Source organism: Acanthochromis polyacanthus, chromosome 20 (genome assembly GCF_021347895.1).
Source record: "Acanthochromis polyacanthus isolate Apoly-LR-REF ecotype Palm Island chromosome 20, KAUST_Apoly_ChrSc, whole genome shotgun sequence".
In the NCBI taxonomy this organism is placed as follows: Eukaryota; Metazoa; Chordata; class Actinopteri; family Pomacentridae; genus Acanthochromis; species Acanthochromis polyacanthus.
Window position 1 is genome coordinate 28332080 of NC_067132.1, and position 18943 is coordinate 28351022.

At 38.8% G+C, this 18943-nt stretch overlaps 1 protein-coding gene across 3 annotated transcripts in view; it reads left to right on the forward strand.

Annotated features, from left to right (window-relative positions):
- LOC110965201 (cadherin-18) overlaps nucleotides 1-18943 on the forward strand; it is a 209661-nt gene that overhangs the window by 164436 nt on the left and 26282 nt on the right. For all 3 annotated transcript variants that reach the window (XM_051940503.1, XM_051940501.1, XM_051940500.1), the window contains exons 6-9: nucleotides 70-257; nucleotides 640-893; nucleotides 14074-14210; nucleotides 18571-18692. In XM_051940503.1, coding sequence (XP_051796463.1) covers nucleotides 70-257; nucleotides 640-893; nucleotides 14074-14210; nucleotides 18571-18692 — 701 coding nt within the window. The remainder of the gene's footprint in view (nucleotides 1-69; nucleotides 258-639; nucleotides 894-14073; nucleotides 14211-18570; nucleotides 18693-18943) is intronic.

The window sequence follows — 18943 nt, forward strand, 5'->3', positions numbered from 1 at the left end:
ATGCATTTGAAACTGTTTTTTTTCCCCCCACTGTCTCTAAATGGGTACACATCCAATGTTCACCCGCAGAAAATTACCAGCTGTACGTCCCTGAATCAGCTCAAGTGGGGAAGCCAGTCGGGAAGATCAAAGCCAACGATGAGGACCTTGGCGTCAATGCAGACATCAAGTACAGCATCATTAACTCGGAGGGGGCCAACACGTTTTCCATATCCACGGACAGAGACACGAGGGAGGGAATCATCAGCCTCAAAAAGGTAAGCACATCCCCACTTCAGCACTTCTTTTGAAGCAAATGGCAATGTGTTTTTGGATACAGGCTTGAAGGTTCGAATAGATTTTGACCTCTAGCGGTGCTGCGGACCTTTGTTTCAGTGATAAGCTCCTCATATTCTCCCAGCATACAGGGCCTATGACAAATGACCCCATTCTTTTGAGAGTGATAACAGTTCATGGAAGTAATACACTTTAAAGAAGCAGCGATAATTTGTCTGACACTGATGGTACCGCAAAGTAATTACAACAGTGTTCGGGCCCCTTATAGCAAATAAGTACATTTGTTTAACATTTGCTTTTGTCGGTGCGACTACTTTGTACTGTGTATTTTCTAATCTTACGGTGCCTTTTCCCACCCAACAGCCTCTGAATTACGAGAGGAAGAAGACCTACACGCTCCACATCGAGGGCACCAACACGCACGTGGATCCTCGTTTTTCCTACCTTGGTTCTTTCAAAGACACTACCACCCTTAAAATCACAGTCGGGGACGTGGATGAAGCCCCCATCTTTTCTATGGATTATTATATCTTGGATGTTTATGAGAACGCGCCGAGTGGCACGGAGGTGGGCGCAGTAACGGCTCGAGATCCAGACAGCAGGAACAGTCCCGTCAGGTAGGATAATTTGTCTATTTGCATGCGAAATGTGCAGAAATAGTTCGAGAAAATTAGAGGAAGAGCTTCTCTGTAGGCAGATTGTTGTGCAACTGGTGAGCAGCTTTGGGAATCTATAGTTTTTTGCTGTGAAATATGAAGCCTGCAATAGCAACGGAAGGAGGAAGAGGAGGTTGCTAATGTTGTGAGGCTTATTTTGAGGCTGTTTCAGCTGAATGGCAGCCAATGAAACTCTTGTCAACTAACTGGCTTCCAACAATGTATTTTTTTTAGAAACACACCAATTCTTGCCAACTGGGTTTCGAAAAATGTCTAAAACGCCTGGTGACCATGTCTGTTTGGATTAGCCCGACTGATAGAACATGTGTTTGCCATGAAAGAGTTACTTGCTAGTTTAGTCATCGTGGGTTTTTTTTCCATTTATTTGTGGTATTAGGGTTTACCAGCAGGATTTACTGCACCTACAAGTCTGAGGAGGTTTATTTTGCACACTGAGGTTCAAGCAAACTAATTATTTCTGCTACAGATTTGCACGTCTTATATAGTACCGTTGAAAAGTTTGGGGTTATCTGAACAATTTCCTGTTTTCAATGAAAACTCACACTTTTATTCATGTGCTAACATAACTGCACAAGGGTTTTCTAATCATCAATGAGACTTTCAACACCATTAGCTAACACAATGTAGCATTAGAACACAGGAGTGATGGTTGCTGGAAATGTTCCTCTGCACCCCTATGGAGATATTCCATTAAAAAATTCTGACTAGAATAGTCATTTACCACATTAACAATGTCTAGACTTTATGTCTGATTCATGTAATGTTATCTTCATTTAAAAAAAAAAAAAGCCTTTCAACAATAAGAAGATTTTTAAGTGACCCCAAACATTTGAATGGCAGTGTATGATATTATGCAGCTTAAGGTCAGCTTACATTGAAATTAATTTTGGATCCTTAAGGCTTAACTAAAAGAATTTACATGTTATCCATTATATTTAAAACAATAATCATTTTTTGCTGCAATATAAAATCCTGCACCTCTACAGAAACAGCACAGCAATGGCTAGAAGTAAAAGCAATGCAAAAATATCTTCTGAGCAGTATAACCACATTATAATGCCGTAAATCATAAAAACAAACAAAACAAACTTGTATTTTTTTAATTGTTTGTTATACACCAAGAAAAGTTCCCATTGTATCTTATTATTTGCATTTTTGATTTGTTTCCTTATTTATCTCCGGTCTGCTCGGTGTAAACACAGCCTGCTGTTAATCCTAGTCCAGCCAGAAATCTCTGAGACTGTTTGTTGTCGCTGAGCCAAACATGGTTCCTCTGTTGCCATGAGAAGCACATTATTTTTGGACTTCTACAGAAACTGGTTCCTGCAAAGGGTTTAATGAGGATGTATAGAATGAAGTGATTAGATTCCCAGCATGACGCCGTGTCACAGATGATTTCGGAAGGCAGAAAATCTGACAGTTCTACTTTTACAGTTTCCGTCAGTGTAATTGAGTGATTTTATTTATTTACTTATTGTTAAAGATAGCTTTGCTCTGAAATCCAGCGAGGTTCAGCGGGTTAACAAACATACAAACACAGCGTATCCAGGGTTCAAATGTCATTTGGCACAGAATGATCCTGGTTAAGCAGCAGAATAGACTTGATAGGTTCAATTTAATTCATTCAAATTGAGGGCAGAAGTTTTCGTTTAAGACGTGAGAGATCAGCAGAGATACAATTAACAAATCTGAGCATCTTTTGTTGCCAGTGTTCCAGAGGTAGGCCAGTATCTTTGCCCTATTTTATTGCATTTTTCTGAATATTAAGTTGAGATTTGAGTTTATTGACATGTGCATCCATATGTACATATCAAATAAAGAACAGCCGATGCAGGAGTTCTCATAATACCGTGTAACCTGTTGAGGATTTTTTAGATGACTTTGTAGCATAATGTTAAGTCAGTGCACTTTGCTTCATTGGGTAGCCTCTTGTTTGTTCCTGATGCTTTACATGCCCTAAACACTTTCACATCCCCTCAAAAAAAAAAAAATCCCGCAGCATGCAAAGTGAGTCTCATTTCTTGGCATCATCAGATACCCGCTCATTTTGTCTGCAAGCTTGTGAAGCAACCCGAGGCAATACAACTGCTTAGCGCATTTGTATGCACTATAAACACACGGTTGTGTACTGTTGGAAAAAGATTGATATTGGCCTTGGGCAGTGGACTAATCTTAGGTTTTCGCTCTGAACAGGTGCCTCGTTTCATGACATTACACTCTCACACTGCTTGTGTTCATTTGAATTCCCTCTGCATCCCCCACGTAAACAATAGAGCAGCTGTAAACGTGAGGCTCCTCGTGAGAATACGTCTTGCTAATCTGTCAATACGAAGCAATCTTGCGACGCCGTTACGTGTTATAGGATCATGGGTAAAAGCGTTGCCATGGGCTGCAGAGCCTAGAGGTCTTGTAAACAGCAGTGAGCACAGACACCACTGACTACAGATGCACAATACAGAAATGGTGCCTGATATATTATCGGCCTGTGAGCAAGAAAATTAAATTATTATCATGCAGATAATGAGAATTCGGCTGATCGTCACATCTGATAATGTGGGGCACATCCGCAGACGAGTTACATCATTCGAAACCCAGTTCTGAGAAAGGACTTTTGCCACTTCACCCATTCGGTTTCTCTCCTCGACATGAAATGAAAAATGACTGGGAGAAGACTTTTCGGATTTTAATCAAAATCCTCAAACATGTACAGCCCTTAAGAGTTGTGTAACCTAACCCACTTTTCCCCTCACTGTGGACTCATCATAATATAAAATCCTGCACCTCAATGGAAACACAACCATGACTAGGAGAGAAAACTCAGGCATGTCTTTTGTACAGAATGGCACAGTTTTGATATCATAATTCAGAAAAAAAATCATTGAAATTTGAATTTCTTTTGTGATTTGTTTTGCAATAATTGAAAAAAAAAAGTGGAATCAAGATGTGCAACATAGACGCCCACAGACATCACTAATACAGACTATAGTTAGATTTTTAATTTGCTCGATGTAAATACTGCTTACAGTTCAGCCTAGCTCAGTCAAACAGTCTCAGAATTTTTGCCATGATGCTGTTAGTTACATCTGGGTCACTGCTAGCTTTTCTGTTATGTTTAATTGCACAGAATTTTTTAGTTTTTGTACAGAATTTGTTTTTTCCAAGTAGTATATTATTGAGGAATTTTTATGGGAGACATGCAGAACAACAAAAGCATTCAGAGAATGCAGTATTCCGCCAAGGCTGCTCAGTCGTTCGATCATTTCCGACGGATGAGGTCTTTGAAAACTCCATGGTACACAGCGGTGGATTTGTAGTAGGATCGCAATGATGTGATGGTCAGCAGGCGGCTGACATAGTGATCACTTGTCATAGTTAGAGTAACGGCGTGTCACTATCTTGCAATGATACGGAAATCTCGTGGATCCAGACTACAAGCTGCATCACTGCCTAGATCTAAGCACTTGATCCTTGTGTCATTTCTGACCTTCCCTGAAAATTTCATCCTAATCCGTTTGTCCATTTTTGCATAATGTTGCTAACAGACAGAGGAACAGACAAACCAACGCCGATCGTCACATAACTCCGCTGCCCTTCCTTGGCGGAGAAATAAGGTGATTCTGATTGAATATCACAAATTTTGCTTAGATTTGGTTTTATTCCACAGCTTTTTGTAAAGACAATATTCCGCTCTCGCCCCCAAAGTTGGGGGTTAACGGAGCTAACCAAACACATAATCTCCAAAGTTTGCAGGCAAAAGGAATCAGGAGCAATATGCAGAAGCTAACAAGCACCAGAGTCAAAGCTGCCGATCCCAAATGTTCTCAGGAGGCCTGTTTGCCATTCTCTGGCGTTCGGGAATGTTGAGGGCAGTGAAAATATCTGACAGCTGCTATCAGCATCAGTCGAGTCGAGTGAAGCATCCGAGTTTGTCCAGGTACTGAACCATCTCAACACCTACAATAAGGCCTCAAGTTAAAACACGGATCAGCCAGTCGCCTCCCACACTGCTTTAACAGGCTAAATTTTGTCACACCTCGTGTTTGAGTGTGCATTTGAAGGTATGAAGCTTCCATTTGCACATATTGCTGGCAGTCAGTTGGGGTAGTATATAAAACCCAGGTAGGCGGAGTGTTTGACTTTAAAGTGCATGCATATGGCTATTTCCTGGAGGTAGTGTGTAGATGTGTTGGCTCAATATGCATCAAAATGATTTAAGTACCAGAGTGAATGAAAGTGAAAGGAACAAGTAAAAGACACACCTGCAGAAATGCATCATCTTTGACCTGTCTCCTTGCTGTCCGTCTTCAGAAGTTAGCTTCCAATTCAGCTGTTAAGTTTCCCTCAAGTTAACACCTTAAGTAACTGTATTGATTCACTTTTTTGCTGTGAAAGTATGTAAGACCTGAAGCGTTTCAGCTGCAATTTCAGTCCAGCTGTCAGTTCTGGCAGCGGAACGGCTTCACTCGCACGACACAGCATATGTTTGAAGCCTTTTTCTTTGCATTTTCAACATGTTTACAGTGAGTGCACGGCGTCCTCCGAGTAGCTCCAAAACATGGTTGACCTACAGCCTAATGCTGTGCTTGAAAGCATTCTGAGTAGTCACAGACGGAGCATCAGTGATGCTGCTATATTTGTAAGTGCAAGGTACGCTACATCTGCTGCTCTGCTGACGCTGTTCGAGCTGTGTGGACTCAATGTCCCGATGTTTAAAACGGTGTTCAGTTGGTGGAACTTTTAATCTATTCGAGTGTCACTGCTTAGACCACAATCGACCACGTCTAGATGAGATACCGCTGTACTCTGGCCTCTCAAATCTTCTGCAAAGATTGTTTAAAATTGCAGTTTTAGACCTTTTTAAGGTTGTATTCTACAGCATTTGTGCTTCCCTGACTAGAATGAAGATGTTACATCCACAAGTTTTGCCCATCTGCCGTGTCTTGTAGTGTTTTGATGCTGGGTAGAATGTGTGGTCCCCTGCATGAGATTGGTTCCAGCTGCCGGGGCGTGGTTCCGATTGGTGCTCACAGATGCAATTTGGGGACTGAAACGTTTTCCGATCCTGACAGTTCGGCACAGCTGTGGGTCTTCAGTTTGCTGGTGTGCCTCTCGTTATTGCTTTGAGCTAATAGACGCCGTAGCTGTTGTGATAGCTCCGTATGACTAGTACCAAGGCGATCGCTTGACTACCTGGGATTTGAGGGCAGGTGTAGGCTTGAATACTGATCTGCACCCTTTGTTAAGAGACACGAGGAGCAAGGGGGCTGTTTTGACTGTCTTTTGGGGTTTATTTTTGGAATAGAAAACCTCAGGAAAGATAGTTGTTGCTCCTGCACTTAGAGTCCTCTTTCAGTTGTATTTAATTCTTTGATGTGAACAGCACCCATAAGTCCTTTTCTCTTGTTTGTTTGTGTCTATTACTACATTTATTTGCTAATAAACAACTTTATTTTTGACCAAAAACACTTGATTTTGTATGGCTTCCCTTCCTCTTAATAAGCGAGGTCGTATCAGAAGGTTTCACAGACCTTAACAGTCTTTTTAATCCCATCCAATGTGGTCTGGAGGTGGGCAAAAGAATGAAATTACTCTTGTTTCTATGTTTTCACAAATGGGTTAAGTTTGAACCAAATAAGCTAACCTGTTTTTTGGTTTTGGTACAACTTATATCTGCGAAAATCAGTTTAAAAAAAGTCAACAAAATTAGTCAAGTATGTTTCGTTGTATTTTATGGGACATACAGCTACATATGGTTCAGAAGATATCTCTAGTTGACATTATTTTTGTGCTCAAAATGGTGAAACTTTGAATGACAGTTTAATTTTTTCCCCCACATATTTCAACTCACCCACAATCAAAGACTATTTGATCTGCTTGTCCAATATTGCAGAAGCTGAATCAATGGTATGATTAAAAATAGCAGTGAAAATCTGAGGCTTTTATCTTCTGCTTTGAGATGTTTTTGCCTCTATATCCTCAAATTTCAATGCGCGAAAAAAAAACTGTGCTGAAAGTGGGTCGACAAACAATTAAGCAATTTATTCTCGGAATGTATTTGATTTATCAGTTTAAAATTTCACAGGCACCATTTTAAATACGTGTGATAAAAACACAAATTAAAGTTTTGAGCAAATCAGAGATGACTGAGCAGAAGATCCCTGATGATTTCAGATGGAGTAACCCAAATAAAATGAAGGTTTCACAGACCTGTTTGATATCAGTTCCTGGAATCTACTTGTTAATCAAGTCCAGGTTTGAAGAGTGCTCATGTTGGGGGTTTGAAGTTTTTCTCTAGATGTAGAGGGAAATCTTTGAAAACTTTTAGATATCGGAGTGGTTTTTAAGTAACGTCAAGGCTTTAATTTGGACCCCTATCATCTTTCACAGCAGTAAGTTGTACAAAACTTTTAAAAAAATCTGTTTTAAAGTTGCTGTTTACCTCCTAAATCACAATCTGTGTATTGCTACTTAACTTCATCCTCTTGAACCACAGCTGTTTTGCACAGACACAGGAGCTCATTACGGCAATATGTTGAAGTCTTAGAACGGGCTCTGAACAAACACTAATTGTATGTAACAGGTGATGCTAATTAGCTTCGGATCTTAAACTTTTGATTTCCTGCAGAGGAAGGATGAATGATTCTGCACAGCTGTCAGCCAGTGTACTGCAAAAACGTGCAACTTTCTGAACAAAGTCTGCGGTTTTAGGTAAATCATCAGTTGGATGGGAGAGTTTTAAAGTTGTTATATGGTTTTATTTGTTGTCAATATGTAGATAAAGTCTAATGTCTTGAACTGGCTCAAGGTTTAGACAAAGAAGGAGGGAGAACAAACAACAGTAACCCATTCAGTTTACACAAATGAATCAAGGTTGAAACAGAACAAAACAGCAAAATAAGCAGAGTAGCCGAATGCCAGCAGGACTGAGACAGAACCACTGAGCAGACGAGCTTTTAAAGCCTCCACAGCAGCACAGCACAGGTGTTCCTCGTCTTCCTGATCGTGCAAACTGCTCAGCTGCTGCCTGAAAAGGGAGGAGAAAGGAGCAAAAGGTCGAACCAAACTGAACACTGAAATTCTAAAAGAGGGATCATCAAAGTATTCAGGTCATTCCAGCTGCAAAACGTTTGAAAAACAAGCCTCCTCTGACAATTTTCTGCTACATAGTCATCAATAATAGGCTTGATTGGCTCAGCTTACACATCAATGGTACCATTTTTATTCCATGTTTTATGTGTCGTTTGCTAACCCTACTCTAATCACAGTAACAGGGTTGCTAATCCATGCTAATGTTAGCTTTTTCTCAGGAGTAAATGCTAGATATTTAGCTAGCTGTTAGATATTCAGTCAAACCTGACAATGTTATGAAAATATGAAAAATAGAAGAGAGGAAATCCCTTTGCTCTACTCATTCTTTTGGAAAACTGTTTGATGATGTCAATTCCAGCGTTTCATGTGATTCACTTTCTTCTTCTTCTTCTACCAGCTAATAAGGTTATGCTAACAGGGTTGCTGTAGAACACATGCATAATAATTATTATTTAAAATATTATCTTAATTAAAACAAAATGTTCCCACAATTACAAGAGACATCAGTGGAAAAAATAATACCAAAAAAAAGGAGATTTAAATTAAATTTTAACAGTTTTATTTGAGAAACAATTTGGTCATCAGAGGGGTGGGACAAGAGAATAATGGCATTTTAGGGGGAGCTCCAAACTTATTTGGTATTTTAAAAATGTTTTCAAAGATTCTTTTCACTTAAAAAAAACAGCATTAAAATATACATCCAAACAAAATAAAAATAATAAAATGTCACCATGCTGCTCGGTATTAAGAGCCATTTTATACCCGAAGATTTTGAGTTTTGATTTAAAAAGACCAAGGTCAGCTAGTTTTTTTGTTTGTTTGTTTTTTTAGATTAGGTCTCAGGACAAGTACATTTGCACAACAACTGCATGTTTTAGTTTTTTGTACATGCATTATTTGAAATTTGATAGATGGGATGTAAAATGTTCTCCAATTCTGGGATGACCCATTACAAAAATACAACAGATGAATATAAGCATGCACTATATAAGGGTTAATGAAGCGTAGAAGTCTCCGAACATTGGTGTTGTATCATTTCCTTCTTCAGTTTAGCATTTGTTTTGCAAAGAAAGTGGCCATATTGGTGCATCTCTACTCATTTCCATGCTGCTGCCCTCTAATGTTTTGTACAAAGTGAGCTTCCTTATCCTTAATGGACAATTTAAATAGCAAGGAACACCCAGGGTAAAGTTTGATTCTTCGATTCATTCCATAATGCTGAAACCTTGTGAAAGATTTGTCGTAAACAAGAGGGTAATCTACATATGAAAGACCTTTCCTCGCTCTCCTTGTGGGATGCCACGTCCGGTCCTATAGTACGTTTAACCACATAAAGAAAAAAAAATCAGCAGGATGCATTTTGATGACATCCATCTGAGCCCTGAAAGCTAAACAACTGTGCCACTGCTGCTCTCATTGGCATCAGAATGGAAAATGCAGCAGGGATCAGCATTTGGCTCCCTTTGATCATCACAAGTCTGGCCATGCATGTGATGAAATAAACATGTTATTGAAGTGACATTTTAAATGTTGAGAAATGGCGTGAAATTGACATCTAAATAACCTAACGAGGTCTTCACAGGTCGTTAACTCTGCTTGCTCTTATGCATTATCATAATTATCAGGAACAGTTGTGAAAACTTCTTGGCCTGGTGACTGTCGAGCACTGTTGGGGTTCAGTCGGTTTCATCTTCAGCCAGTATTATCTGTTACTTTACCTTTAGGTTATAAATAGTTGCAGATTCAAATGAACTGATGAAAGAAGTGAGAGTTAGACCCAAAAGTTTTGAATGGTGGTGTGTATATAGATAGATAGATAGATAGATAGATAGATTTTGCAATAAAATGTTAAGTCCTAGTGCCCACAGTAGGGCTGGGCAATAAATCGAATTAATTCGATTAATTCGCCTTTTTAAAACCTGACGATTTGAAAATTTGCCAAATCATAAAATTGAGGCGAGCTTAAATATATAACAATACAGATTCTTCTTCTGCCTTTCACGACTTGTGCACTGGCGTTTGCTTCCGCCTCTCATCTCCTTCCGCCAAAACACTCACACCCCCGTCATGGCGGACACAACAGCAGACGAAGAGTTGGTCGCGAGAAAAGGGCGTCATGTTACATCGATTATATGGAAGTGGTTCGGCTTTGACAAGACTGACACAGAGCAAACTACAGTCATGTGCAAGGTTTGCAAAAGTACTGCGAAAATGAAGAGTAGCAGCACAACTAACCTCTTTCAGCACCTCCGGCAGAGGCATCCTGAAGAATGGGAAGAGTGCTGCAGCTACGGGAGTGCGGCATGGCTAGCACTAGCCATAGCAAACAGACCGCAAACAAACAACAAAAATCGATTAAAATCATAATCGTCCAAGATGACTAAAAAAATCGAGATTTTATTTTTTGGCCATATCACCCAGCCCTAGCCCACAGCTGTTAATGTGAGGGAAAAAGATAGCTTCAGCTACTTATGATATTTTACTATTTACATTTTAGGTTTGTTTCCATACTTAATGCCTATTTTTACTCTGTGAAAACGCTGCCTGCAGCTCAGCCGGGAAGCCTCTGAATTTTTATGACATGATTTTTGGTTGCTGAGGAATATAGAAGGTTTTGTTTGTTTGTTTGTTTTTCAGAGAATCTGATCGATTGCAATGTTGCATTTTTTGTGAATTTGTAAAATAATAAAAATGAGTTTATCATGATTTTTATCTAATATTTGGCTCAGGTGCTGTTCGAGGACACTCTGAAAGTTGACAATCAACCATTTTTCCTGTTTTTACGGTTTCTGACTCCGATAAATGGTGTAATTGTGGCAATTTTTTGAAGATAACATGGTTTTCAAATCTGCTGAAAGGTTTTTTAGGTTGTGAAGGTGAGTGCAGATTAGTCATTTAAAGAGACATTTTCATGATACTCAAATAATAAATTAATGTTAATAACCATCATTATGTAGTTTACCATCTTGTGCTTTCAAATCGTTACCTGCAGAAATGAGAGTATAACCACTTAACACCAAACAGCACTAAATTCACCACCAGTAGCACCAATTAATAGCACTGAAGTGTTTTTCAGTGGATTTTTCACTACTAGCCATAAATAATATGCTTTTCTTGTGCTGACAAAGACGAACTTTTACAGCCGAAAAAGCCTTCATGCTCTTCTGAACCTGAACATTCAATAAATCATGACACATTTCTGCTGGGAGTCTTGTGCTACACTGGCAATCTAAGCTAAAAGACATTTCATTATTTACAATAAATGCAATCCTGGCATTGATCGCCGTCTACCATTTTCATCTGTAATGGCAACTGAAAATTCGTCGACTTAGGGTATACTCAGCAGGAGAATAAAGGCAGGATTAAAGGTGTAAATAGGTCATTAAGAGATACATTAGGGAATACACAGTCAATGCTCATTTTGTGCTCGAACTCGTGAGAGGAGCAGCTGAGCCTGTTTCTGCTTTGTATTCCACAGGCTGCTTTGCTTCCAGTTTGATAACACTGTAGCTAGAAAGCCATTACAAGAGTGTAAACATTGCCAGCAGAACATTGCCTTTTGTCATTATTAAATATTGAAGATAATTGCTCTTGACTTAGAAATATGTATTTTTGAGAACGTTCTGTCAAGAACTAAAGTCCATTTAGAAGCAGCAGGGATTATTCTATTCATGTGCTTTAGAGGTGGGACGAGGCTTTGAAAATCACGGAAGCATGAATACATCCCCTTTGGCTTGTGCCGCTTGTGCACTTCACTCACTTTCGCTGTGTCTCTTCTGCATGGTTTTGCTTGACTAAATCTCATTAATTTAAGGTTTTGTTTCCTGGTTTGGTGCATTTTAACCAAATTGGGCATAAACAAAAGCAAATAAATATTTGTTCCCGAAGACCTCGGCAGAACTCGAGCCAGGGTCGAAACGCATTAAGTGCTCGGGAAGTGTTGTGAGGCTTTTAACTAAGCACACTGGAGGGGCACTCCAATGATTACACAAAGATCAGCTTTCTCATAATGTTGCTCAGTCTGTGAAAACTGTTGCATCCCGTCTCCTTCGGCTCGAAACGGAGCTTTCAAGAGTTTGAAAAAATCATTGTCCTTATGTAGTTATGTCATTCTCAGGCACAGAAAGTGCTGCAAAGTTGGAGTGCCAAGTTGGAAACGGATTGCTGTTTACCAAGCAGAAAAGCCCAAACCAGTTTATTTTATTTGTTGGATCTTGGAAACATATGCGGGTACTTCCACCTCACAAGGGCTCCTATTTTGTGGCATGAAGCCTTATATCACTGTCTACAAAAACCCAAATGTTTGAAGCAATCAAAGAAAAAGGAGAGGGAAGCTTGGAGGCGGCTACTGTTGCTCCAAGACCAGAAGCAGCCAAAAGTGGCTTTAAAGCTGTTGCCCCATGAACCTTACTCACCAACTGAAACCCCAATTGTGTGGTCACCATTTTTCAGATTGACGATGAGGTCGTGCATTCTGTTGAAGAATATCTGGAGGTTTTGTGGTGCATTATCTGAGGCCATGAAGGGATATGAGTGTAACAGTGTTGTCAAAGTACAAGGGTACTTCAAAAAGTTCTCAACCTCTCTTTGAAACAAGGGGTACAACTCCCATTTTGAGGCATAACTTTATACAATAAAACCCGACGGCCATTTTGAAGAAACACGGACGCACAATTCTAAAGACTCAGTGAATCTAATTTTCATGCTTTTGCTGAAATTAGAATGCCAGTTTAAAGGGACAATGTGTAGTTTCAAGTTAATAGAATCCACTAAAGTAAACTGCAATCACCAAAGCAGAAACACAAATGAGATTTATTTAAAGCGGTACTTTATGCAACTGCAGCTCCAATACAAGTTTCCCAGTATGCCTCAGTTTGTCCTCTCACACCTGTGTTCAATGCATAACAGTAATAATACGAATAGGTTCTATTTAATGGTGCCTTTTATGAAACTGAAGGTCACCCTGCATCTAATGAAATCAATGGGCAAAAAACATACAGTACAAAGCCCAGCATATATCAGCAATGAGTTAAAATATGTAAATGCAGTCAAAGTAAGTAGGCTAAAAAGATGAGTTTTCAGAGCGGTTTAAATCCTGCAATGAAGTCCAGTTTGCAGATATGAGTTCTATTGATCAGATGCAACTTAAGAGAAGGCCCTGCTGTTGGATGAGGATGGAGTTTGAGTCTGAAGAACATCTGTGAGATAGGCAGGGGAAGGATTATAGAGAGCCGTAAATGTTAATCACGATGTTTTAAAGTCAACCCGTCGTGACACAGGGAGAGTTGAATCAGGAGAGGTGTGACATGTTGAGTGGACTTTGAACATTTAATAATCTGAGCTGCAGAGTTTGGGATGAGTTGGAGTTGGAGAATAAGTTTGTGGGAGGATCACATTGCAGCAGTCCATGTGCGACGTGACCGAAGAATTGACTTCTGTGGAGTGTTGTGCTAAAGGAGGGCATAGTTTGGAGATATTTAAAGGTTGAAGGCGGTCTGAGAGATGTTTATGTGAAACTATTTAAATTATACAGTGAGACTCTGTTTAGAGACAAGTATGGTGGCTTCAGCAACAGGAAGTGACCAACTACTAGTTTTTGCAATTTCATGTTTGTCATGAAAACTCACACTTTTATTAATGTGTTAACATTATTTCACAAGGGTTTTCTAATCATCAATGAGCCTTCCAACACCATTAGCTAACACAATGTAGCATTAGAACACAGGAGTGATGGTTCCTCTGTACCCCTATGGAGATATTCCGTTAAAAATAAGCCCTTTCCAGCTAAAATAGTCCTTTACCACATTAACAGTGTCTAGACTGGATTTATGATTAATGTAATGTCATCTTCATTGGAAAAAAAAAACTGCTTTTCTTTCAAAAATAAGGACATTTCAAAGTGGCACCAAACTTTTGAACCATAGTGTATGAGTGAAACTGAGCTATTTTTACTCATGATGTCCTCTAAAGTCTTTGGGTCCATATAGTCTGGAGTGTGGATAATATAACATTATAATTTCCTTCCTGATAGGTACTTCTTGGACAGTAAAGAGGAAGGAGTAAGGTACTTCAGAATCGATGAAGGCAGCGGACTTGTACGTACGACGCAGCCTCTGGACAGGGAAGCCATGCCTTGGCACAACATCACTGTAATGGCCTCGGAGGTTGGTAGGTACCCGGCTTTCTTTTCATGAACCCAATCTTGCCAGGTTCATGAGTAATGAGTAAAAGCAATCTTACGCACATCTTACATCTGTTTGCTCTTGAAATGTAGCCGTGATTTGATGTGGTTTTCTTAAAGAGCCCATATTATGCTTTTTGGATTTTTCCATTCGATTTAGTGTACTGTGTAGCTTTTGTGCGAGCAAAAGATCTGCAGACCTACAAAGGCTGAAGTTTGCATCAGAACGAATTCTCCAGTGCCACAGCAGCAGTGCTCCTTACCTGTCTGAAACACCTCGTTTGAAATCCAGGCTTTTCTTCTGTTACTTAATGACATCATCATGTAACTACTTTGCATCACACACACCTAGCATTGAGTTGAACTCAAATTTGAGCAGCTTTTTTTGCAATAAGTTCTTATTTTCTCAGTAGGACAGCTTCTGTCCACACATCTCTCTGTGTATTCTTGCTTTTCTGACCAATCATATTAGACTTTTAAGGACGGCAGCCTTAAAAAACAAGAGCTAAAACAAAGCATTTCAGACAAACAATGCTTCATGCTGCAGTAGCAATGTACATTACGAATAAAAGAGATAGATTTTTGAACATTAAAACATGTAAATATATTTTATTAGACCCCATAAATAAAGTTGTGGTTCAGTAAGCGTGCATACTATGGGCTCGTTAAGTTCTGAAATTCTTGCCATCTTCATGTGAATCCTACTTCTGGAATCTCTCAAAGTAACCAAAAGTAATCACATTTAAGTTTTGCCTCGATCTCACTTTTGTTTCATTGCTAACATCAAATAAAATCTCAATGTTGTTGCAGTCCTATAGTTTCCGTACTCACATTTTACATTCATATTGGCAGAAAAAGGAGATTTTATGGCTTTGTAAAAGGTAAATAAGCAGATAAGGAGGTACAAGCCTGCACTGAACTGAACTGGAGTAAACACATGAAACACCTGAAAGAGGCATTTAAGAGATTGATCTTTCTCTCCACTTCCTTTGCTTAGCCTCAAGCTAATAGGAGACATTATAAATCAGAATTGCATTCAAATCATTGCTGTGTTCTGCTGCCATGACAGCACGATTTAAACAGTCGAAATTACTAAAAAAAAAAAAAAAAACAGACATGCACTATGTCCTGTAGGTCTACACTGAGTATTTTTTTCCGCTCTCCCACCAGATAACAAGACACCCTGAGGGGATCATATTGTCAGACAGCAGTCCAGGTTCAAATTCATAGAGGGTAAAACTGGAGTCAGAATCAATATCAACAAAGGAAAGGTTCCATAAAAAGGAATGAGTGCATGAATCTGCAGTGCACTGCCTCCCTTTCCCTACAAAACAAACCGCGTAGCACATTTTAGGCACCAACTAGTATTTATGTTGTAATATGTCGACGTCTACTCATCTACTAGTCCAATAATTGTGTTATTCCAACCAAAAGAAAGCACAAAACATCAAGTAAGTTTATATTCCGCTGCTACTTTTCACATCACTAAAGGATTCTTTTGGAAATTTCCAGAGAAAAACATGCATTTATTTGGCATTTTGATACAAAAATAAGCAGAAAACTCGCCATTCTTAAGAAAACTGCGTCAAATTTCCAACCCTTTTCAGTGTTTAACCAGTGAAATGGTGCTTTATATTTGTAGACATGTCCAGTTTTCTGCACAGCGTTACGTGTAGCAAATAGCATTATTAGCAGCAGTGTGGTAATCACTGACAGTATTTAAGCACAGCCCAGTGCCAAGTCATTTAATAGTGAAATTAACAATTAAAGTCTGCAGAAAACAAGGGTGAAGGATATCATTTGCATATTGATTAGAACGTATTCAAATAGGTTTGAGTGTATTTTCCTTATAATTAACTACAAAATCAAATTAGTCCCAATTGTTTCAATGTCCTCTTCTACATTGAAAAGTAATTAAATCAATACAAGCCCCGCTAACTTCAGGAATTGCTATCAGGTAACCTGGGTAATTTGTAATCACAATTAGGGCAAATCTCTAGCCGAGCGACAGGGACGCTGCATGTTAATGTTTCTTTATCTCCTCACCTCTCCTTAGTATTCAAGGATACAGTTGCATGCCAAGACACTGTCAAAAGGCGGAATGATAAATTTTCGCCACTCTGAATGAGCAAGGACGCGCCGTGTCATAGCGAGAGACAAAGCACCCAGCACAGCTCGCTGCAAAACCGTCCTGCAGAGATGCTATCCTGCTTTCAGGAGGCACGCAATCCACAGAGAGGAAAGGGAATTAGAGAATAAATGTAGGATTGAATTAGTGTTTTTTTTGTTTGGATCACCTTGGATGAGGAATGTCTTTTAATATAGAAGGTACGACGTCCAAAACCCGCCGTACAGAAAGTAAGTAACAATCTGGGAGCATTAATTTATTCGAAAGACGTGTGCACCTGTGTGGCTTCCTTTTTGTTATTTCTATGTATGCATTCATGGAAGGTTTAGCTGAGCAAGCATGCTATTTTTCAGCTTACTTCACATAGACACCTGGAAGCTACCCAAGAAAATGGTTCCTCTGTCGGGGACCGAGGCGCCCCAGGGGTCGAGGGTTAACTACCGTGCTCAAGGGCACTTTATTTAGAGACGGAGGAGAATCAGGTGCAGCATTTATCTCAAATGTTTCAGGCTTTAGTGAAGCTCAACCTGCCTGTAAGGAATGGAAATCTGTACATCTGAGATAGAAAATCATCACATTCATGCTGTAAATTTGACCAAAACCACGGATTGTTAATGTATTATATGTCCACTACTTAATTGGTTTTTATTTAATTATTCTGAACACATCAAAACTGTAAAATAGTACATCTGGAATCATGTTGTAAACAAAAAAGTGTTTATCTTCAGTATTAATCTACAACAGATAATACAAATAAATAAAAAGCATTGAATGAGAAGGTGTGTCCAAACTTTTGACTGGTACTATGCATATATTTATATAGATTACAGTGTTTTTATTAAGAGTTTTTATTTATTTGCTATTTATTAGTCAGCATATAAATAAATCCCTCTTTTTTCCAATCATTTTAATAGATATTATCTGTAATCTGTAAAATTATTTTTCTTTCAAATGACATAAATCTGAAAACTACTTAATACCTAGCCACTGTAATGTTGAAAAACTGTGAAAATAAATGACTCAAATAATGTTTTAGTACATTTAAGTACAGTAAAATAAATAAAAAATTGTAGTCATATCCTGAAAAGCAGAAATAACTATTTGTATGTTTTTTTTGTGTGTTTTGGACAATATTTTTTGTTTGTTTCAGTACATAAATTAATTCTTTTTTTCTGGGATTTTGCTATAAAATCTGTAAATCTGAAATAGTAATAACTGAGTAATGATAAAACAGGAAAATCTGTAAAATAACAGTAAAATAATGATTAACTGTTTATCCGATATTTTTTTTTTTCTTCGTATATAACTTTTTAAAAACTTTTTTCTAGGATATTTGTGTAATTTTACAGTCAAATATTACAAAATAACTAATTCTTCTTTGTAAAAAAATAGATTTTTTTTTTTACAGTTTTGCCCTATGTTGTTACTGTTAACATGTAAATTAATATATTTTTCTTGTTTTTTATCGGTTTCTTTTTACTAGCTATCATATGTAATTTAATGTAACAGCGATACAACAATAAATTGTTGTTAAATACTGTTTTTAAAATCATTTTTCACAGTTTAATAATAGGTACCACTTTCAAAACAACCAGTCGTAAATAATACTAATTTTTCTCTTTATGTAATATCCCAAATGCTTTTTGTGAACCTTCGTGTGCTCATATTAAACAGAAACTTGTGCATGTGAGATTCAAAATGATCACATTTGTCCAGTTAATTTCAACAAATTAGTCAGAAGCATTTTAGCTGAGTCCTCATTAGTACTAAAAGCCTGATATTGGTGTCCAGCACACGGCAAAGACAGCAGAAAACACACATTTCAGCGACTAATTTATTCAAAATGAAAGGGCTAAATTAAATGTGATTGTTTCACATGACAGAGGGGATGTTTACATGGAAGCTGGCTTGGCTGTAGCGCATTATTTGCCTCTGGCATCGCACAAGCAGGAACACCAACTGAGACAAACAGAAGCCACACAATGATGATCAGATCAACTTTAATAAACAAAATTGCTTTCTGCATCAGCGACTCCCTCGGTGCTTTTATAAAGGCACGGCCCAAAATAAAAAATAAAGAAAACACAGAGCCCATAGACAGCCTAACAAGGAGAGCGCAGTGTGGCCCAGTTTTAAAAACCGCAGAGTCCAATGTTTGGCTGTGAAGGCTCACATTTGGCTTTCATCTTCTCTGTCGCTTGTTCTCTCTCCGCTCACAGACAGCCCCAGTCTTTTCAGCCACGTCCCCGTCACCGTCCAGGTCCTGGATGTGAACGACAACCCGCCGGAAATAGCCACCGACGAGGAAGTCATCGTGTGTGAGAGTTCAAGACAAGATCATGTGAGTGTTTGAGGGGGGAACAAAAAAAGCCCCTTTTCCTGCTTTTCTTTGCATCTCTGTCCTCACGCTTCCTGCCCATTAAAGCGCAGTCACTCCCACGACTATTGTTTCCCTCAGCAGTTTGCTCGGTGGAAGCTTAATCGCTCCCTCGTTCAAAAACGAGCATCTCAGCAGCAAAAACCATGACAGCTCCAAATCGAAGCTCATTCCAATTTGCTCTCAGTAGTCTTTGATTCATTCAAATTAAGAAG